At 38.1% G+C, this 23,047-nt stretch overlaps 1 protein-coding gene across 2 annotated transcripts in view; it reads left to right on the forward strand.

The window, feature by feature from the left end:
* Window positions 1-1,517: 1,517 nt before the first annotated feature.
* The window catches only part of SCAMP1 (secretory carrier membrane protein 1), a 66,725-nt gene continuing 45,195 nt past the window's right edge, over window positions 1,518-23,047 (forward strand). The window contains exons 1-2 of one of the 2 annotated variants that reach the window (XM_006775463.2): window positions 1,518-1,648; window positions 18,543-18,620. In XM_006775463.2, coding sequence (XP_006775526.2) covers window positions 1,592-1,648; window positions 18,543-18,620 — 135 coding nt within the window. In that variant the 5' untranslated portion in view covers window positions 1,518-1,591. The remainder of the gene's footprint in view (window positions 1,649-18,542; window positions 18,621-23,047) is intronic. The other variant, XM_006775464.2, reaches the window with a different exon arrangement.

Genomic DNA, 23,047 nt, shown 5'->3' on the forward strand with positions numbered 1-23,047 from the left:
TTCTGTCTTATTTCATTTACTTCTTCAATAATCCTTTACAGACCCAAAGAGGTGAAGTGAGTAGCCCGTGTAATATAATTAGAATTGGGTTTTGAGCACCGAAGAATCAACCAGATACGAGGCTGCTGCTAATAAGATGGTGAGCACAACAGATTGTTTGCTCTTTTTCATATCTAGAATCTCGCAGCTCTGCCAGGATTATCCCTGTCTGTTGTGAGTTATTAGTCGACACTCCTAGTCGGCTGCCTAGAAGCAGCTTGTCATATACCCTAACCTGGATCCCGCCAAAGACAGATCACAGCAAAATGTGATTTTTGTTTTCACAGCAGGGAGATAGTGTTTCCCAGCTGACTTTGCATAGCACAAGCCTTCAAAAGGCCAAGGCAACTTCCAAATCTTCGGCACCTGCCAATTCTGGCTCTTTGTAGCTTCATCTGCTAAGTGCTTTTCGGTTAGTACAGAAGGAAGATGAAAGTAGAGGAAAGAGATACCCTTAGTTCAGGGCTAAGGTAATGAATCGTTCAAATAAATTCCTTATGCATGCCCATTTTTCAGTAACCTCATCCCTGGTGTTGGGGAGGGAATAGGGAAAAATCAGAGGTGTATATTTTGTGCCCAAATGCTTGAATGTCAACAAAACGGCATTTTTGTTGTCCACTAATATTAACTTGATCTCTCGGCTTGTGGCCTTCCCCCGCTTTCTCACCTGTCCACCTCCCTTACCTCCTCCCCCCAATCATTTCCGAAGTAGCCATTTTGCAGATTCCAGAGGATGGGAGCTGGGGCTGGACCTAAACCTCTGCAGAGCCAATCCGGATCAGTAGCCCCGCGGCTGATCTCCGATTTGGCAGCAGAGGGACCGGAAGATGGGAGGCTGGGTGTGCCAAACTCCATTAGCTAGGGCTGGGCCTCCAGGACAGGGGGTTTGGAGCCAGCTGCAGAGCTGCTCCCTTCCCGACGCCTCTCCGTAGGCAGCTGTAAGTGTGGTTAAATAGCCACTGGCTCCCCGGTGTGTAGCCTGCGTCGCAGGCTACCTTCCCGACCTGCGGCCGAGGTGTCAGCGGACATACTTTTTTTTTGTCCACAAAATACCACCTCTTCTCCGAATCACATGTGGCCGGTTTTAAATCGATGACAACACAATCAAGTCCACCTAAACCCGTTGCTGCTCAAGATAAGATGCGGTCGGGTAGCAACTGCCGGGGTTGCGGGCTGGATCCCCCCCCCGCCCCGCCCCGAGTTGGGGGGCGTGCAGGAGGCAGCCAATCAAAGATTCTCTTGAATCATGGGTGTTTCTATCTCTGGCTTCCTCTCTGAAATCCATAAACATATTTTAAAAATATAAACACATAAAATACCCATGTTGTAAAAAAAGAGATGAGATGCAGAATCTCAGTCGGGCCCAAGGAATATAGGACGGATCTAGCAGCCCCGGAGTCCCCGTTCCAGGCTTCCTCCGCCCCCACGCAGTTGTCGCCAAAGCCTGGAGCGCGGGATTTCCCGGAGGAACAGGATGGCGCACGGGAGCGGCGGCGCGGCCGGGAGCGGCGCGCGAGCCTGGGTCGGGTGGGTGACGCGGAGCGCGAGAGAGATGTCGGATTTCGACAGTAACCCGTTTGCCGACCCGGACCTCAACAACCCCTTCAAGGTGAGCGTCGCCCCCAGCCTCTCCCGCCGCCGCGAGGTGTCCTTGTTTGCGAAAACCGACAAGTTGTGGAGAACATACAACACAATACATGTCTTTTAGCAGCAACTAAAATCTAGTAGCAAAGGGCAAGAAAGAAGAAGAAAACACAGGGGTAGAGAGGCAGAGAGACGACAGAGACAAGGAGAAGAGAAACAGGCTCAGGGGGGAGAAGGCTCAGTTGGTTCTGAGGTGTGGTGGGTTACGTAAGGTGCGCCCGAGGGCTCCCGGCCTCCTGTTGGGAGCGGGTCGGGTGGGAGCCCTGGCAGGTGGAGTTGTCACCTGCCGGGCTGGCTTGGCTGGCCCGGCCCGGGCGGGGGCGGAGGGGTAGGGAGGGAGCTTGCCCTCCATGGGGTTGTCATGGGGACCCGAGGCGGCGCCGAGGAGCTCTGCCTGGAGTGATGGCCGAGGTGTGTAGAAGAGGTGAGGGCACCGAGTATGCTGCAATTAAAAAAAAAAGGGTGGTGGTATTTTTATTTCTTAAACTTGTGTTGCGCTCAGAGATACTTGTGTATCTCTTGACCCCTCTCTCGACATTTAGGCTAAGGTGGAGGGTCTGCTATCGAAGTAAAAAATGAACACACCTGTCAAAAGAATAGTGCAGGATCACCTGCCTACCTAGCTGCTCCTGGGAAGGGGAGCGCCGGGCTGCGTTCCAAGCTCCCCGTGCGTCACCGGTCCTCTGGGCTGTATCAGGATACCGTTCCCTCCCCACGTGAGCTCCTGTCCTTCTCGGAGACAACCTTCTTCATCAGCCGCAGCCCCGGAAGGGTCTGGCTCAGGAACGGCCAAGGGAGGAGACGGAGGAGTTCCTGATCTACGCTTCCCTGAGTGCAGTAGCTAAACAAGTAGCTCCCGAAAAGCACACCGGGTTTGTCCATGAGCTCCGCTGCCTAGGACGCGAAAGTTGTTCCCAAATGCTGGTTGGAAGGGAAGTCGTTTCTAATTTCCCCTGGTTATATGCGATAGTAACCTGAATTCGTAGTCTCACAAAATGAAATCGTAACTTTAATTTTTGGTCACGTGAGTGCCACTCTTGGTTTGTTGAGTTTACATTTCTTCTTTTGACTCCTGGTTTGATCTCTGATGAAGAATCTGGAAGAGGAAAAAAAAAATACCCCAATTTTGATTTTTCGCCTGATAATTTGATGGAGGATTGTGTTAATTAGATGACCCTGGTTATAATTGACAACTGGACGCACTCTGTATAAACGTAGTAGAATGGACCCATTTGTCACTATCCTTTGCCTCAAATTTCACTTGAGAAAATTCTGTGCAACTGGCATGGAATTTTCAGGTTTTTACAGATGATATGGTTGCGTTTTAAGGAGATTTTTCTCTCTCAGAAGTGTAGTATGTAGTGTCCTATCTTTCCATGTTGTGGAACATCTGATTATTTAGTCATAGAACTTCTAAAGAGAGATTTCATAACTTGTCAAATGGGTGTTACTTTTAGTTATAATATTAAGAACCTGTTAGATTTTCCTAATTCACTTAATTCATTAATGCTATTTTTCAGTGTCTGACATTGTGGCTATCAGTTTCCTATTTGGTCATTCCATTTCATACCATATTTCATATATCTGGTTCTCTTTTACTTATTAAATTTTTTTCCTTTATATTGAACTTATTGGGGTGACAGAGGTTAACAAAATTATACAGGTTTCAGGTGCACAATTCTACAGCATGTCATCTGTACACTGGATTGTGTGTGTACCACTCCAAAGCAAGTCGCCTTCCATCACCATTTATCCCCCCTATACCTTACCCACCTCCCCCTACTCCTATAGCTGGTGTTCTTGCTATTGCATGACATTGTCTTCTTCTTAGCCCAGAATGCTCTTTTGTGACAGCTAGTGTTGCCATTACACTTTGCTCTTCTGCCACACATAAGGTTTCTGTACTAATTCTAACCCCCAAAATAGTTTTAAATACTCATTGATAGTGGCATAAAATTATAAACTTTTTGTTCTTTATAAGTGGATGCACACAGAGGATAATTTTTATTCAGGTTCATAAAATATTTCAAGGGATGGATAATTTAGGCCTAAAGAAGACCTGATTGCACACATGTTCCTGTTTGTGGTCTTTCCTTGTTTTTATTGACAGTCCCAGCACAGTGTATCTGACCCTTTATCTTTCCATTTGTTTCCAGCTGCCCTTCCTCTTTCAAAGTCAAACTTGGCATCTATAGCATATTCTTTCTTCCTTCACTTTTGCCTGCCTTCTATGTAAATGCCATTTTTGAAATAGCATTTCTGGTCCTCTCTACCTAAATATAAAAAGTTTCTAGGTCCATCTTTGTATTACTTTATAATCACCTTTCTTTTCAAATATGTTAATATTTTCAATATTATAAAATAAAGTTCATATTTTCAAAATATATGATATTTTATATTTGGCAACTACCTAATTTCTTGATTAAAAGCTACTTGATTTCCATTGCTTTTTCAGAGTTTTAAAATATTTCTTTTGCTTCACTTTTATGTTAGGAACACTTTTTAAAAAAAACCATATTTTATTGATTTTTTAGAGAGGAAGGGAGAGGAGTAGAGAGTTAGAAACATCGATGAGAGAGAAACATCTGTCAGCTGCCTCCTGCACACCTCCCATTGGGGATGTGCCCACAACCCTTGAGTGGAATTGAACCTGGGACTTTTCAGTCCCCAGGCTGATGCTCTATCCACTGAGCCAAACCAGTCACGGCTTAGGAACACTTTTGTCAGCATCTTCATTTGAGCCATGTCATGAAAATAATTTCTGATGATATGTCTTTAGGTAATGTGACTACAGTGGTTTACTTGATTTTATTAGCTGTTGTAAAGTTATTTGCTGGATTCAGTTCATTTTTTTGATTGATTGCTTTATTTTAGGAGTTGTGATAGGCTCAGTTAATGAGTTTATGGCATTTGATTAATTTTCATTGTGCACCAAGAAACTTGGAATAACTGGAAATGTATAATAATCTGAAAAAAAATATTATTATATGGTCGTTTTTGATAATCCAATCTTTAGTAAAATGTGGTTTCAAAGCTAGAGAGGAAAAATATTTTATGTATAGTCAATGTATTTATTGAGTAATTGCTGAATGCTATTTATTTTCAGTTATCATTCTTTCAACAACTATTTAAGAAACATTTCTATTTTTAAGGATATTAGCTTAACATGGCAGCAAACATGCTTGGAAAGTGAAATAAAAGGAGTTTAATAACCAGAGGAGAGATCAGTAATATAGGATCTTATAAGTCAGTGAAAGAGAGTATGAGTACAAGTCATTATGAGTGTAACTTGTTCAAAGGAGGGAACAGTAAGTGGCCAGAAAATTTTCATGTCTCCTAATATGATTTAGTATATGGTTTTAATGTGCTAATTGATTGTATTAGAAAATTCACTGTAGAAATAACAGTTAATATAATTTATTAAAATAGAATAAAAATCTCAAAGTTAGGAAAGGAAAATCTTAAAATGTATTTAGTTAGAGCTTATTCTATGTATGAAAAAAAGCCTAGATACATGCTATTTTACATTTGACAATGACCCTAATTTCTTCTTGATTAAGAACCTTTTGATTTCTATTGCTAACTTGCAACTTGCTCATTGTTTTTTTTTTTTAAAAATCCTCACCTGAGGATATTTTTTTCCATTGAGGGAGAAGGTGAGGGAGAGGAAGAGGGAGAGGGAGAAAGAGAAAGAAACATCCATGTGAGAGAGACACATTGATCGGTTTTGGCCAGCATTGGCCCCTACTGGTCCGGGATGCAACCCAGGTGTGTGTCCTTGACTGGAATCGAACCCGAGACCCTTTAGTGCACAGACCAATGCTCCACCCACTGAGCAGTCCTGGCCAGGGTTTGCTCATTGTGTTATATCCAGGTGTGGGTAGTGCAGAATTGGCATTAGAACTTAGATCTCCTGATTCCAAGTCCACTGCTGATGGCACTCTATTTGGTTGCATTTTGCACAACAGAATTCTTGTTTTGTATTTGGTGCATTTGATCTTGGCTTTGTCACTAACCAACCATGAGACCTTGGAAAGTTACTTAGCCACTCTACATCTCAGTTTACTATTCTGTAAAATAGGATAATGGTACCATTACCTTCTCCATAGGATTGTTAATAGGATTAGGTGAACATACATTCAGCATGTAATAAGTGCTCAATGCATGATGGCTTTAATCTGATAATAATAAGTAGTAATAGTAATTCAAGGAATTGTATTTAATTACATATAACCATATTATTCTTAGCTTATTAATTTGGTGAAGTTCATGTTCCTTTTGGCTTTTCTAGAGTGCTAGTAGTAGTTTTTTGGCAGGTCATAGTTGAGGAATTAAGGTAAAAAATAATGAAGTGGTTTGCCCTGAGTCACCCTGCTAGAATAATTCCAGGTTGTCTGAATTCTAATGCTTTGTCACTGCATATGCTTCCTCTCTAATTAAGTAACTCTATTAAAATGGAGCACAATGTCCATTTTGTTTTGGCCTCAAAAATTAATTCTCTATCTCTTAAACATGGCTTACAACTCAATATTCTTATTTATGTTATCTTTTAAGTTACAGTAATATTGAAAGTATTCTAAGAATTTAGTTGAAGTTAAAAATTGAAAACCTCGTCATTAAAAAGTGACCCATAATTCAAAGATGTTATCTGTTTTATTTTCATTTACATTAAGTTGATGTCACTCCTCCCTTATCCATTTAAATTTTAAGATTGGAGATATTTTAGCATTAGGAAAGGATTTTGAGGATTTCTTCTGTAGTAGTTTAACATTGCAAAGCTTTATCTTTCAACATTAATATGGACATAGTGATAGTAGTAGTTATGGTATTTTACATTCAGATCAACTGTGTAAGTTCCCACTCTTTTTTCTTAGGTTGATGTTTTTAAAAAGCTTGTGTTCTGCTGCTGATTATATTTCATCAAATTAAGATGCATTATCATTTACCACTGTCTGTTATCTGTCACTGTATAATAGTCCCAAAATGCAGTGGCTTAGAACAATTATTTGCTTACTATTCTCTTGCTTAGCTGGTCAGTTTGTTTACTTTTGAATGTTAGTGGTTGAAGTCATTCAGGTGGCTTCAATCATCTAGCCCAGCAATTTTCAACCGGTGTGCTGTAAGAGTTTTTAAAATATGCAATACCTGACTAATTTAGTCAGAGGCACAGACCCCTTTTCCCTTAGATTGTCAAATAAAAAAAATGACAACAGCCAACACAACAGTAGTCCTCTGGCATGAATGCCCTGTCTTGAACCATAAATGTATAGGTCACATAATAGAATTGCATCTTATTGGTCATGTTGCATAATAAGGTTGCATCTGATTGGTTAATTCTTGGTACCAGAAATCCTTATATACAAGTATAGGCACCTGATTTTTAAAAAAGTCACTTTGGAGCAAAAAGGGGAGGTAATTATTATTATTATTATTTTGTAAATCAGAATTATACCTGTTTTATGTCAGATTGGCAAAAAATATAATTTTTGTGTGTGTGTGCTGTAGAATTTTAGTAATTAGTTTATGTGTGCCATGAGATGATGAAGGTTGAAAATTGCTGATCTATTGAGGCTGGATTGTTTAAGATGTCCTCATTAAAGTATCTCACAGTTACCTGGGGCTGTCAGTGGAAGGACAGCAATTGGTTCTCTTTCATGTGGCCTCTCTACTAGGAATAGTTTAGGTGGTTTACATAGTGGCCACATTGTTCCACGAGGCTAAGAGCTGAAGCTGCAAGGCTTCTTGAGTCATTTCACTTCAGCTACATTGTTAGTCAAAACAAGCCACAAAGCTAGCCCAGATTAAAAGGAGAGGGGAGGATTAGATTCCACTTCTTGATCAGAGCAGCTGTGTCCCTCTTGAAACAGACCTAGAACCTGGAAAGATATACCCAGAATCAAATGGTGAGACAGTTACAGGATAACCTCAATACACACTTCCATTCAAATAGGGAGGAGGGGGAGGCACGATTGCTGGTCCATAGCAAGTCTGAAATCCAGCCAGGTTCCTGTATTTACTGTCCCCTACTTCAGGGGCAATGAGTGCTCCTTGATTAGGTACCAGTTCTACTACCTGGAAGTCTTTCCTTAATATGTTCCTTCCTTCTGCTTCTGGCTCCACCTTCTGAGAAGTCATTTTCCTCTGTCATAAATGACCCCTGTTTGCAGCTGAGTAGCATTTTCAGTCAGCTTCCTACCTGTTGAAAGTTGGGAGCTCAAAAGCCTCTTTTCATTTTGAAATGTCTCAGTTCCTTTTAGTTCAGATTGGCACAACTCTCTTAACAATTTCTTGTTAATCTTATCAGGGTTCAAACTGTACCTTAAAACACATCCATTATTCTTTTTGAGACAATTGTTTTTATGTAGGCTAGAATGTCAGGGTGCTTTGGATCAACACTCTTAAGTTATTTAGAAAACCTTTTGTCTAGGTTGATCTCCTATGGCCAGTGAAAGCTCTCAGGCAGGTATAAGGTGAAGCTGCTAATGGGGGTGGGGTATTTTTTTTTTTTACCATACTAGTATTTGAACACAGTTTTATTTTGGTCCCATGAGTCTAACAATAATCATAATGGAGATGATGGTGACTGAAAAATTTTGAAAGTAAACTCTTTTACTGATATTACCAAAACAAAGTTTTTGTGTGGCTTTTTTGGGGAGTACAATTAATATTTAGTAGTGCTGAATGCAGATTCAGGAAATTTATTGGATATTTTCTTAATATGATTCACCAGTGTGATATAGTTTCTGAGAAATATATATTGGATTAATGAAATTAGTGATCATTTTTAAAAATGAAAGTATAATATTCTGTTCTGATCTATCCCACAGGTATGCCAAGTACTTATTTAAAGAGTTGGTTGAACAAAGTAGAATGTGCCCAGAGAAGAAGTCAGAATAGTCATGAGTCTGGAATCAAGCTCTAGGAAGAATAATTGAAGTTTAGATTACTCAGTAGGTTTCTGTCTACAGAGGCTAAAGGGAAGTAGGAGACATTCAGATACTTGAAAAGTCTTGATTGGTTGAGTAAATAAACCTGATTTTGCTTCAGAGAAAAAAAGATCTAAGGCTAATTGTCAGAGTTTACATTGAGATACTTTTGTCCTAACAAAGATTTAAAAGCATCTCTTAGAACAGCCTGACAATCCTTTTTTTTGGTAATGGAGTTCCCCAGTACTTGAAGGAATCCAAGCAGAATTGGGATGACCTATCAGAGATGCTGAGGTAGAGATTTTTTTAATGTTGTTTTTGATTTTACCGGGGGGGAGGGGGAGGGGAGGGGGCGCACATTGATCGGCTGCTTCCTGCACACCCCTACTGGGTATTGAACTTACAACTCGGGTTGTGCCCTGACTGGGAATCAAACTGGTGAGCTTTTGGTGCATGGAACAATGCTTAACCAACTGAGCCACAGCGGCTAGGGCTGAGGTAGAGATCTTTGTATCTTAAGTTTTTTGTACTTTGAACTCTGTAATTACATTTTTGTACCAGTATGGACCATTTTGTGAATTAATAAACTCTTATCTTTTAATGTGTTGGTATTAGGATTGAGTCTGATCATCTCAGCTAGAAAGGAGGCTTCATGTTTTAGGGGCCTGCTATGCTCTGAGCCTCAGTTTCTGCTGAGGGAATAGCCCTTAGTGGTTGCTTACACAAAGGTGATCATGTCCTCTGTTGTGTGACCCTTGCCACACTGGCCTCAGCTGATTGGTCTTACCAAAAGTACCCGGCCCAAGAAAAGCCAGTCTCTGGGCTTATCAGAAGCAAATAAAATTGTTTAGTCCAAAAATTTTGCCCCAGTAGGAACAAAGATAGCTGACTGTGCTATCAGGAAAGTGAAGGAAAGCAGAGAGAGAGAGAGAGAGAGAGAGAGAAAGTAAGTCAGGTAGTTGTAGTGGGAATAACTGTGGAAAGACATGAGGAAAGAACCTAATTATCTTAATCATGAAACACTAGAGTAGAAATCATCTGGCCTGGACTTCTGAGGGTTATTTTCTAGAATTCTTGTCCCTTATTAGAACTGATCTTGAGCTTCAAGAGATATTGCCATGTCTTGAAGAATTCCAACTTCTGTGAAACCTGGCATCTTTTTTTAAAAATAATCCCTCCCTTCCCCCAGCGTCTGAGGTGACCAGAATTTGTTTCATTCAACCAGAATTGCCAAAAGGTAATGCAAGGTAACATTTTCCTGTGAAAACCATGGTAGAGTTAAATCTGTATTTAGACTTAATATAGATCTGAATGATAGAGTATAGGTCTACATGATAGAATTAAACCTGTATTTAGTTTTTGGTGGTAGAGATGTTTTTAAATCACATAGGGGAAATTTCCCAACTTTCAATAGGTGTGGGAAGTAAAAGATGAAGTGGAGGGTGATTGAATTTGACTTTGTACCAAGTCTTATCACTTTCTGCATATATACGTAGCGCATGGACACAGACAATAGTGTGGTGAAGGCTTGGGAGTGGAGGGTGCGGGGCAGAGGGGGTCAATGGGAAAAAACCAAAGGGGACATCTGTAATACTTTCATCAATAAAGATAAATTTTAAAAATATGTTTTTATTGATTTTTAGAGAGAGAGGAAGGGAGAGAGATAGAAACATCATCAATTGCCCACCTTTGGCACGCCCTCCCCCGCCACCTCTAGGGATTGAGCCCACAACCCGGGTTTGTGCTCTGAAGGGGGATTGAACCTTGATCTCCTGGTTTCTGTGTCTGTGCTCAACCAATGAGCCATGCAGACAGGGCCAAGTCTTACCGCCTTTATTTTGTTTGTTTTGTTACTCCTGAGGCAGCCTGTACTGCCCTATAACTTCTGACTTCATAAGGTAGACCAGCATGGAACCCCTGTTCTCCTTCCCTATGCAAGAACTGCCACAAGAAGTCTTTGTAGACCTATACACAGAGAGCAAACCAATAATCTCCTTCTCCCTGGTGGGTGCTTTTAATATTAGTTTTTCAGTTGATGGATATTTGGGTTGTTTCTACCTTTTGACTATTATGAATAGTGCTACTATATGTATTTGTGTACAAGTTTTTGTTTCAGCACATGTTTTAAAATCTCTTGGGTATATAGCTAGGAGTGGAATTGCTAGGTCATATGGTAACTGTTGAATCATTTGAGGAACTGTTGGACTATTTTCCAAAGGGGCTGCAGTATTTTACATTCTTGCCAGAGGTGTATGAGGGTTCTGCTTTCTCTACATCCTTGTCAACACCTGTTATTATCTGTTTTTTATTCTAGCCATCTTAGTGGGTGTGAAGTATCTCGTTGTGGTTTTGGTTTTCATTTCCTTGGTGGCTATATGATGTTGAAGCATATTTTTATATGCTTATTGGCTATTTGTATATCTTTGGGGAAATATCTATTTAGATCCTTTGCTTATTTTAAAATTGGGTTGACTTCTTTGTTATTAAGTAGTAAGAGATTTTTATATATTCTGGGTACAAGACCTTTATCCAGGTGTATGACTTACAAATATTTTTTTGTATTTGTTGATATTGTCTTTTTACTTTCTTGTTAATGTGTGTTGAAGCACAAAAGTTTTAACTTTGATTAAGTCCAAATTATCTGTATTTTGTGGCTTGAATTTTGATATTGTATCTATGAATCTTGTGCTAAATCTGAGGTAATGAAAATTTAATCCTATGTTTTCTTCTAAGAGTTAATAGTTTTAGCTCTTTGAGTTAATTTTTGTTTATGGTGTGAGGTAAGGTTGAACTTCATTCTTTTGTATGTGGATATCCAGTTGTTCTAACACCATTTGTTGAACAGACTGTTTTTCCCCCCCATTGAATGATCTTGACACCCTTTTCAAAAATCTCTGTACTTTTTCTTAATCTTGCTAAACAAATGGAATATTTTATCTAAAAAGCTCTTTATATTTCATGCAGAATGACTCCCAAATACCTGATGATTGTCCTTAGACTATATATATGTTAGCTTGCCCAGCTTTCAAAATTGCCAGAGCTAGTGTTGCAACTGCTTCTAAATCTCTGCTTGCTTGAAGATGTTTTTTTTTTTTAAAGAAACAATGTGATAATGGGTTTTACACTTGTTTTTAGAATATAATTTTGAACACACTATCAATATTACCAACTTGATTTTTTTTCCATAAAAGAAACACTTCCATTTATTTTACAAAATACAGATGAATTACTGAATACATATTGGAACCTCTTAAACTAATAAAGCAAGGGAATAAGTGTATTATTGTAAGGTGTTTTGCATGAGTGTTGTGAGATCAAACATTGAGTATTGGTGGGATAAAACTAGGAAGAAGGGATTTGTAATAGCTATACACTGATAATTTTCACTTGATTGTTAAGTTAAACAAGGAAAGATAAATACAACACTGAATGCAAGTGACTTAGTATGTATAGCTATTCAAGGTTTTTGCTTATCAGTCAAAACAATGGATATTGTAGAAACATTATTACACAATAAATCCAGTGGCCTAGTTGTATGCATGCTGTTGGCAGCCATTTTACTTGTGGGAATCCTCTAATGGTGGTTAGAATCCTCATATGGGGATTTGGAGTGAATATAGAAAGTGGTGAGAAATGAAAGTGGAAAGTGGTGGGAAAAGAGTAGGAATATTGGCTAGTCATGGCCAGGAGTTGGTATACTAGTGTAATTTTACTACCATTTAGCAATTTCCCTAGAGCTGTTAATACTTGTTTTAGGTTGATTTAGTCAATCTTGTCATTTTATTTTTTGGCATCTGAGTCATAAATTTTAGTGAATTTGCTTGCAAGTAAGTGGCATATTGTAAAAATGCAAATTAATGTATTTTCAAAACTAAAAACAAGTATGTTACATGCTTTTTCTATTTGATTAAAATAACTTTTATGGAAATGTTTATATTTGAATCTCAGGGGTACTTAACCACCATGTAGAGTTGAATTTTCAGGAAAATATTCTATGAACTATATGTATTGCAGACAAACATTTCTGTGTCTTTAACCTGGTGTTGTGGGGGTTAGAGGAAGGAGTAAATGAACTTTGCAGAGCTTTGTCTTCACTAGCAGAGGGGAGTAGGTAAAAGGGTGGCTCTAGAACCAGGCCGCCTACCAAGTTTGCTTCTCTTACTTCCTAGCTAGGTGACCTTAGGCAAATTACATAATTTATCTGCCTTCTGTATATAGTTGTTTTGTTTGTTTGTTTTTTACATTTTTTACAGTTCCAGGAGTTTTTTTCCCCCTGCTGAATCAAGACAAAGATGGGAAGCTCTTAAAATAACAGTGCAAGATTATCTTTGGTTGCAACATGTGATTATTTATCCTCCCTATTTCATCCCTAAATTGCCTATATTTTCCAAGGCAGCCTGTAATTTTTATTAACTTTTGGGTATTAACAGAAATAGTAACAAAGACAAAACATACAAATTATTGGTTGTCTTACAAAGTTTAGGGCTTTTTATATATCATAAGAACTGAAGGTAATAATGAGAGCTGTTTATTTTTATGACAGATTACCTTGTGATGTAAGTTTTCTTTAAATTTTGGAAAGTTGTGCACACTTGTTTGTTTAATGTCTGTGATTTTTGAAGAGGACTGTTTTCCAAAGTGGCTATACCATTTTATATTCTTGCCAGATATTTGAGTCTGTTCTTAATGTTATGATTACTTTTTGAAGTCATGGAAAGCTAGCAGGAGGTGAATTCTGGTCTCACAACTGGAATTCTGAACATTTCCCCCTCCCTGCCCCCCTCTTCAGATATATTGTTGTAGAGAATGCTTAGATTTGGTGGTACTATGATTTTAAGTACTGACCTGGGGAGCTTACCTACCAAGTTATCAAGAGTAGATTAGCCGAAACCGGTTTGGCTCAGTGGATAGAGCGTCGGCTTGCGGACTGAAGGGTCCTAGGTTCGATTCCGGTCAGGGGCGTGTACCTGGGTTGCGGGCACATCCCCAGTGGGAGATGTGCAGGAGGCAGCTGATCGATGTTTCTCTCTCATCGATGTTTCTAACTCTCTATCTCTCTCCCTTCCTCTCTCTGTAAAAAATCAATAAAATATATTAAAAAAAAGAGTAGATTATTTCTTTAGCCAGAATTTGTTTCATAAGAAAATCTTCTATGAACTATACATTTACACTTAAAAACTACATTTAAAAGTTAAATACTTACAATATGACCTAATTACTAAGACCTTTTAAGATTTGTTCACATAATTTTGCTTGGCACATTTAGTGGTATTTTGGTATTTCATATATTAAAGGAGCAGATGACATGATATACTGTATATATAGAACCCTAAAGATAAGTGAATTCAGTAATGTAGCAGGATACAAAAGAAATATCCAAAAATCAGTTGCATTTTTATACACCAATAATGAGCTCTCAGAAAGGGAAACGAAGAAAACAATCCTATTTACAATTACATCAAAAAACCCCACGTAGGAATAAATTTAACCAAGGATGTAAATAGCCTATACTTGGAAAATTATAAGATACTGAAGAAAGAAATTGAAGATACAAATAAGTGGAAGCATGTACCATGTTCATAGATAGAATTACCATCATTAAGATGTTTATACTACCCAAAGCAATCTATGGATTCAACGCAGTTCCTATCAAGATACTAACGGCGTATTTCATGAAACTAGAACAAATATTACACAAGTTTATATGGAGCCACAAAAGACCCTGTATAGCCACAGCAATCTTGAGAAAGAAGAACAAAGTTGGAGGAATAATTCTCTCTGATATCAAACTACTATAAGGCCTTAATAATCAAAACAGCATGTATGCATGGTACTGGCATAAAAACAGATGTGTAGATCAATGGGACAGAATAGAGAACCCAGAAACCCACACCTCTATATTCAACTAATATTTGACCAAAAAGGCAAAAACATATAATTGGGTAAGATAGGCTATTCAATAAATGGTTTTGGGCAAATTGGACAGATACATGCAAAAAAGAAAAAGAAACTAGACCACCTTCTTACACCATTCACAAGAATAAACTCAAAGTGGATTAAAGACTTAAATGTTAGACTAGAAATCATAAAAATCCTGCAATCTCTGGGTGATAAAAGAGTCAATAGGCACTGCTGATTTTAAGTTCGCCTTCTTCTTTAGCAGTCATTTATCTAAATGGTAAGAATTTATCCATCTTTGTAAATCCTGTCCCATAAATCATTTCACCATTCATTGTCCATTCCCAAGTGTTTTTTTAAAAATTTTTAAAGACCTAAAATATGCTCTTTGATCACTTAGAGTATAAATCAAACTTAATATACATTTGTTCTCACATTAATCAAATCTGACATGAGCAGGTTTGTATTTTGAAAAACTCCCCATTCTGGTTTATCATGAAGAATAGATTGGGGAGCTGGTCAGAAGATGGGAAGAAGACAAGTAAAAAGGCTATTGTAACTTATATGTGAGAAATACTAGCATCTTGATCTAGGGTTGAGGGGCAGGTGGAGAAGTGGATAGAAAGAAAGGAAAAGCAAGAAAGGAAGGAAGGAGGGAGGGAGGAAGGGAGGGAGGGAAGAAGAGAGCTGGGGCTGATAGAAGCTTGAGGGTGATATATGGTTGAAAGAATGTCTTTGTTTTTATTTGATTGTGTGCATTTTAAATATGTCTGGGACTTGAAATGTAGGTGTGAGCCATCCTATTGAGAGGAAGCAGTTGAACATAGAGAAAAGGATAACTGAGGGTGGTAGAGATGCAATTTAGTTATCGAGAGAGGTCTCCCTCCAGCCCATCCCCTCAGCTAAGTTTTGCCAAGTTGGCTTAAACTTTTGAACTGTAGGGAGTATCTAATACGAAGAAAAATAAAGGATAAATTAAAGACTAGAGTTATATTTGTGTTATTCTCCCTCATTTTTTGAAGGGAAAGAGAAAAAAGGGTAAAATGAGTTAAACAGTAATTTAACAGCAGCTTTTGATTAGTGAGTGTGTTGTGGATCAGTATGTATGCTAGGGAGCAGTAAGTATTCATACCTACTAAATTTAAATACTAGAGGCCCGATGCACGAAATTCATGCAAGGGGCTACCAGCCGTGGGCAAACTACGGCCTGCGGGCCGGATCCGGCCCATTTTAAATGAATATAACTATTGAAAAAAAAGACCGTACCCTTCTATGTAATGATGTTTACTTTGAATTTATATTAGTTCACACAAACACTCCATCCATGCTTTTGTTCCAGCCCTCAGGTCCAGTTTAAGAACCCATTGTGGCCCTCAAGTCAAAAAGTTTGCCCACCCCTGGGCTAGGCCCTCGCAGCCCCAGCTTCGTCCAGAAGGTCGTCTGGACGGTGGTTCCGCTGTTCAGCTGTCTGGTCTAATTAGCATATTATGCTTTTATTATTATAGATAGTTAATGGCACAAACTTTTTATGTAGAGTTTTAATGGACTACAAAATGGCAGAGAATATTGGTTTCACCTGTTCCAGTTTTAAGGCATGAAGATGGGCTCAAGTTACCTTAGGTGATAGAAATCTATTGTTAGGATTCTTATAGGAGGGAAGGTAGCCCAACAATTGTACTGAATTCATTCTCTGGAAGCTAACAAGTTGTCTCCTCAATCCACACCTTCCTGCCCTCAACTTCCACCAAGTGGTGGAAGTCATTTTCACATGAAATCAATATGTATAAAACAGGGAAAAATTGAGTTGCATTGATTCAAGTGAAGGTTAGAGGGTTGATTTGTTACCCTCTTTTCCTTTGTGCCCTCACACTTCCTCTTTTTCTCTTCACCTTGAGGCCCTTTTAAGGTTCTGCAGTACCATATGAAAGAAAACTCCTGTAACAACAAGTTATTACTCACTAACTAGAATAACTAGTAACTCTGTGTGCCCTGTTTTTGCTTTGGTGATGCATTGGCAACTCTAGTTATTGTCATTCCCTTCAGATGCTGTACCTACTGCTCTTTTTTCTGGTCACTATCTGGATCTACTAAGTCTTCACTTGCTGACTACAAACCCAGTTCTAAATTAACTGCAGCAATGCCAAACCTAAAAATTTGATTAAAATATTCATATTTCTATTTTCTTAATTTTCCCCTGAGGCACACATTCCCTTTTGATAATCTTCCTGCTCTTCATTTTTAGAAAGCTTGGGAGGGGAATCCTGGGAAGTAGAATGATTTCATTCCCTCTTTCCCATGTTCTTGTGGAGCAAGCCTAGGGCCTTTATTTTTTGTCTGTGCTGTACTTTTAATTTATCCTTACTACTTGAATTTTTGTTGTAGTTGCCAAGTTTGAGGTTCCTTAATCAGTAGCTGGCTTCATTTGGTTAAGGCAGAAGGATTTGGCAAGGTGAGGGTGGTTATGAGAAAGTTGATAAGGCTGGAAAGGTAGGCAGGTGCTGGGTTAGATGGTCAGAGCCTTGTATCTCATTTCAAGGAATTTGTATGTTATCTTATAGTTAGTGGAGAGCCTTTAAAAAAAATTGAAATAGATGAGGGACATAGGAGAGGGGTTGGAAGAGGGGAATGACAAGGTTAGCTATTAATTTTTTAAAGGTAATTTTGATATCTGTGTTGAGGAAGATAAATAGGAGAAGGTACCTTATAGAAAAGAGAGCAGTGGTCTTCAGACTAGCAGCAGCACAACACCTGGGAAATACAGATTCTCAGGCCTTCCCCCAGACCTATTGAATCAGAAATTCTGGGGGTGGGGTGCAACAGTCGGTGTTTTATTTGATTTTGATGTATGCCAAAGTTTGAAAGTAAGGATATGGAGGCCAATGAGGTTACATTTCAGTTTGCAGATGTTTTTCACATTAATTATGTAGTTGATTTAGTTGAGGTGTTCATTGTGTTTGTGTTTTATATTCATAACTACATTCACAATCAGAGAAATCCTATATAATAAAAGCCTAATATTCTAAGTGTCCAGTTGTCCGGTCGGCCATTCAACCAATCAAAGCATAATATGCTAATGATATTCTAAGGCCACTCAACCGCTCGCTATAACGTGCACTGACCACCATGGGGCAGATAGTCGACCAATCACTATGAAGTGCACTGACCACCAGATGCTCTGACTGGTAGGTTAGCTTGCTGCTGTGGTCTGGCTGATCAGTACTGAGCGAGACAGGCCAGACATGCCCTGGAGCCCTCCCGTGGTTCCTCTCCAGCTGACCAACCTCTCATGTCCCTCCCTGGTCCCGATCATGTACCTGCGCCCTCTCGCAATCCAGGCTGAGGGACACCTCCCCCAAGTGCACGAATTTGTGCACCGGGCCTCTAGTAGAGTAAATATTTAGGTTATTTTGATTGAGCTATTTGCAGGAAGGCCGAATATTAAAGTATTTGAAAAGCTGGGATAGTGTGGTAGGTAGTCTATTATACTTGGGAAAGGGGAAACAGTCCAGGGTTATGTGGGAAAATAAACTGTGGTCAGTGGAAGTATTGGAGTAGAATAAACAAGTAAGAGGTACTCAATTTTGAATGCTCTAGATGTTACCTGTACAAGACATTGATTTGTAAAGTGGTTCTTGGAATCTGTATTAGGGAAAACTGATGGAAGATATAAAAAGGGGGAACCTGAACTCTGTGTGGAGTCTGAAGGAAAGGATGGTGGGTTTTTCCAAGATTTGTTAAGATGCTCTTGTGCAATCAGTTACACAGCTATTAAGATGTGGTCTATTTTCAGTCTTTATATAATTGTGGGCATCTGATTTGCATCTAACCCAGTCTCCTTTTGTTTTTCTTTGAGGGTGCAAAGGCTGTGTGTTTAAATTTCAACTTTGTTGAAATGGAACTAAGTAAATCTGATAATCTTCTTTATTTTCCTCTGTTAGCTTTGCTGGGTGACCAAAAGTACAGATAAAGCAAATGCTTTGTAAATTGTGTCTTAAAGGATAAGTAAATTTTTTTCCCCTTCACATTTTATTCCAGGACCCATCTGTTACACAGGTGACAAGAAATGTTCCACCAGGACTTGATGAGTACAATCCATTCTCGGATTCTAGAACAGTAAGATTATTCTTAATTGAACTACTTTTAAATGTTAAAAGTGAAATTAAATAGCAGTTATATATCAATTATGGTTTTTTTTAGTTGAATGGTTAAATTTATGTAAAACAGGCTGTTAGTATTTTATTTAGAATTTAGCAATTTAATTTTTTTAAACAGGAAGTAATATCAGTAGTAATTGAAACTTACTTTGATGGTCCTAGTGAAATACTGCAAATTTTCTTTTATGTTCTACAAATTAAGTTGTAAATCTTACTTCAGTTCTTTAAATAGGAGAGGGAGGTTTTTTGTTTGTTTGTTTGTTTTTTGGGTATAGGTGTTGTCTTCATGGTAATGTAGAGTGATGTTTTCTTACAATGAAAGAGACCTATTTATGTAACTGTACCATGAATATTTGTATGATTGTCATTTGAATTATGTTATTCTAAATAGTATTAGCTGCTGGTAGACTAGAACCTCTGGAACTTTACCTGGCCTAGGAACATATTGTTCTCTTCAAAATTCATTGATTTATAAAATGTAGGAGTACGAGTAAAAATCCTTGTAGAACAGGGATTCTGTACCCTAGATGCGTATTAGAAACACCAGGGGAACTTTATTACACTATCCATTAGTACCCTAATCTCTTATAGTTAGGGCAGTTTTGTTGTTTGTTTTTATTTTAGCCCTTTCATTGTGAACCAATTTTGAGAACTACTGAGGTAGGTTCTATTGAGAATTCTCCTTCAGAATTTCTCTGGCAAATAATTTTGTCTTCTCTGTTTGAATATTTACTTAAATATCATACTTATGAGGTCTCTAATTTTAAACAATTGTTGGCTCTTGAAATATTAGTCATCCTCTTAACAATACTAGAGTTGTATGCTTGGTTGTACATATCAGTATAAAGATCCTTATTTGATCACCTTTTTCAGGTATATGTTTTCATAGTATAGAAAATAATTTTAAAAGGTTATGCAGGAGCTCCGGTCAGGTGGTTCAGTTGGTTGGAGCATCGTCCCATACACCAAAAAGGTTGTGTGTTTGATTCCTGGTCAGGGCACATACCTAGGTTGTGGGTTCAGTTCCTGGTTGGGACATATAAGGAAGGGAACCAGTTGATGTTCTCTCTCATATTGATGTTTCTTTCTCTCTCCCTCTTCCTACCTTCCTTTCTCACTTCCTCTCTCTAAAATCAATAAAAAAATCCTCAGGTGAGGTTTAAAAAAATATTATGTAGAATTTCACTTGGAAATATTTTTCAAGATTTATTATATTAAGTTTTAATTTTTTGGAAGAGCTTTGTATAAAGTAAAAGCATTAAGATAGGAATGAACTTTTAAATTTGAAGCCCTCATTTAGCATCCTTTGCTTATGTGTAGCAACTGCATCCCAGGCTGGTATCACTACAATTTAATTGAGCAAGTAAATTTCAGATTGAACCATGTTAAATGGCTAAGAAGTGGACCAGTTTTGACATGTAAAAATGTCAGTTTCATTTGGGGGTGGAGAGGTGGAGATGTGAAAAAGACTTGAAGTCTACTGATAAAGAATAAAACAAAGTTTTCATATAATTTTTTAGAAGATTTTACTAGCAAGGAATAGGTTTAACCTTGACAGGAGCAACTTTACTTTTTTTTTTTTAAATCAGTGATAGTATTCTTTATCAAGTTCTCTACTTTGTGTCATGTGCTTTATATTATCTTATTGGATTCTTATAACATTCAAAATGGCTATTTTCTAATAAAAAATCTGAGACAAAGGCCATTCAGCTTGTAAGTGGCAGAACTGGTTTACTAACTCATTTATTTTCTATAAAACCTTTGCCTTTTCCATTTTGCTAGTAGTGTCTTTAGATTTCCTTTTATATCTAGTTTTCTGTTTGAATGGACATGTTAGGGCAGGGGTGGGGAATGTTTGGTCTCGGCTCTATAAAGGCCCGTGAAATCATTTGTCTGGCCCTGCCAAGGCATTAGCGGTGAATTAATCAAATGTTTGAACAAATATAGCAGGCTAATTTTTAAGTTGATAATTTTGTATGCCTTCGAATGATGTTATAAATATCTAAATGACCCTTGGCAGAAAAAAGGTTCCCCACCCCTGCTTTAGGGTATTTAAGGAAAGCAACAATTAAATATTCAAATAATTTAAATAATTTATATATTCACTCTATATTCTAAACTCAGAGAAGGGAGTTGTCACAGTATAAACTAAGTCTGTTGGCAGTATAATGGAAGGCTATTGAGCACTTGCATATGGCTAGTGTGAATTGAGATGTGTTATAAAAAATGGATACTCTTGAGTTATGAAATCACTTTTTTGTTCGACCTAAAATTCATTTTCCTAATGAACTTATGTTGAGCATGATGGGTGAGTTCCCTGGCCTATCCTCTAAAATTTAATGTATAAATTACTAGAAGAATTAGTTCATCTTTGAGACTTGGTATGTATTTATGGAGAATGTTTCCCTTTTAAATTAGGTAACAGTTGAAAATGCATATTGCAATTTGGTTTTCACTAGTTTCAGCCACTGATGATGGCACTCATGGCTTCAGACAGGATGGCATTCATATCTTCTGGTGGGACATCTATGTGTATGGGGGAAGTGTGGAGCTGCTGATACAAATCATTAGTGATATTTTTCAGGGCTTTAGTTTACTGTCATATTGATTTTCGTCAAGGATAGGCTACCTGGACCTTTTCTGTTCTGCTAGTTATTGCCATATATAATTTCTGTCATTTATACAGAAGAATCCTTTCTGTCATATATATAGTAAGGTCTGTACTTTCTGGCAGAAAGAAGAACCAGGAGAAGAAAATGCCCCGTTTTGGTATGCCCACATTGTTATTTTTGACCATAAAGGGACACAGGTAATTGATTTATGAAAATAAGTACTGCCTCTAACTAAGATAATTCAGGACATAAAGATAATTCATACTGAGAGTCATAAAACCTGGATTCTATTCTAGACACTGGCGCTAATTAGTTGGTAACTTTAGGCAAACCATCTTATCTCTTTGGGCATCTTTTTTTAAAAATATATTTTATTGATTTTCCACAGAGAGGAAGGGAGAGGGATAGAGAACCAGAAACATAGATGAGAGAGAAACATCGATCAGCTGCCTCCTGCACACCTCCTACTGGGGATGTGCCCGCAACCAACGTACATGCCCTTGACCGAAATCGAACCTGGGACCCCTCAGTCCACAGGCCGACGCTCTATCCACTGAGCCAAATCGGCCAGGGCTCTTTTTTTTAATGTGTAAAAATAGAGGCAGGATGGAAAGTGTTGAGTTCAATTATTTCTAATATAAGTTTTTCTTTTGAAAATGTATGAAAATTTTAGCTCCAGGGATTGAGGAGATATAATTGTATTTAGCAGTTTACCTATCTCTAATACTGAAAAAACATTTTCTGTACTGTAATGCCTCTCTTTATTTTTTTTCTTGTTGTGCATTTCTTTTTTTAATCTTTTCCTTTCTCCTTTTCTTTTTACTATTTTGTGTGTTTTTTTAGAGCTTATTATCTGTTCTTTCCGGAACCAGTCTTTTTGTTTCTAATCCCAATTAATGGTAAATATTGCCTTCTATCCTCTTAGTGTCATTTGTTAGAAATACCTGTGTCCTCTTTAGCTCAAAAGCTTCTTCTTCTTTTCTTTTTTTTTTTAAACACCTAATCAGTTGCCACATCCTGTCACTTATACCTCCAGGAGATTACCGGTCTGTCCTTTTCATTCCTACTAAACTGTCCTAATTCAGCTACTCCTGTGAAATAATATAGTGGCCTATCCACTTACCTTTTTCTTCTTTTTTGCACTGTGACTGGAATTAGAATTATTTTCCTAAAGCAGAGATCTTATTAGGTCTACACTCCTTAGAAATGTGCACATGGATTAAGCATGGCTATTTAGTAGTGTGGCAATGTGGGGCCCTACATGATTTGACCTCAGATTGCCTTAAAAAATTTTTTTCTGGACTCTTATTTAGAGCAGTTTTAGGTTTACAGAAAAATTAAACAGAATGTATAGAGTCTTCATGTACTTACCCACTAAACTGTCTTTTTAGTGCTATCCTCTAATGTGCCATTTGCTCCAGCTGAAGTCATCTACTGACTAACATCCAACTCTTTTGAGACCACCACCCCTTAGCCTTTTATCAGTCATTGAATGGAGTCAAGAGAGACTCTGTGGTCATACTGCCTGGCTTCCCTACATTATCTTCACCTTCTTCACTGGGTCAAGATGAACCTCTCATACTAGATACATTACTTTTCTATTGCTGTATAACAAATCACTACAAACTTAGCAGCTTGAAAACTGCACATTTATTATTTCACAGTTACTGTGAATCAGTAACTGAGTCACTTGCTCAGGGTTTCATGAGGCTGTGATCAAGGTGTTATCTGGGCAGTATTCTCATCTAAAGGCTTGATTGTGGAGGAATCTGCT

The sequence above is a fragment of the Myotis davidii genome, unplaced genomic scaffold (assembly GCF_000327345.1).
Source record: "Myotis davidii unplaced genomic scaffold, ASM32734v1 scaffold44, whole genome shotgun sequence".
Classification (NCBI taxonomy): Eukaryota; Metazoa; Chordata; class Mammalia; order Chiroptera; family Vespertilionidae; genus Myotis; species Myotis davidii.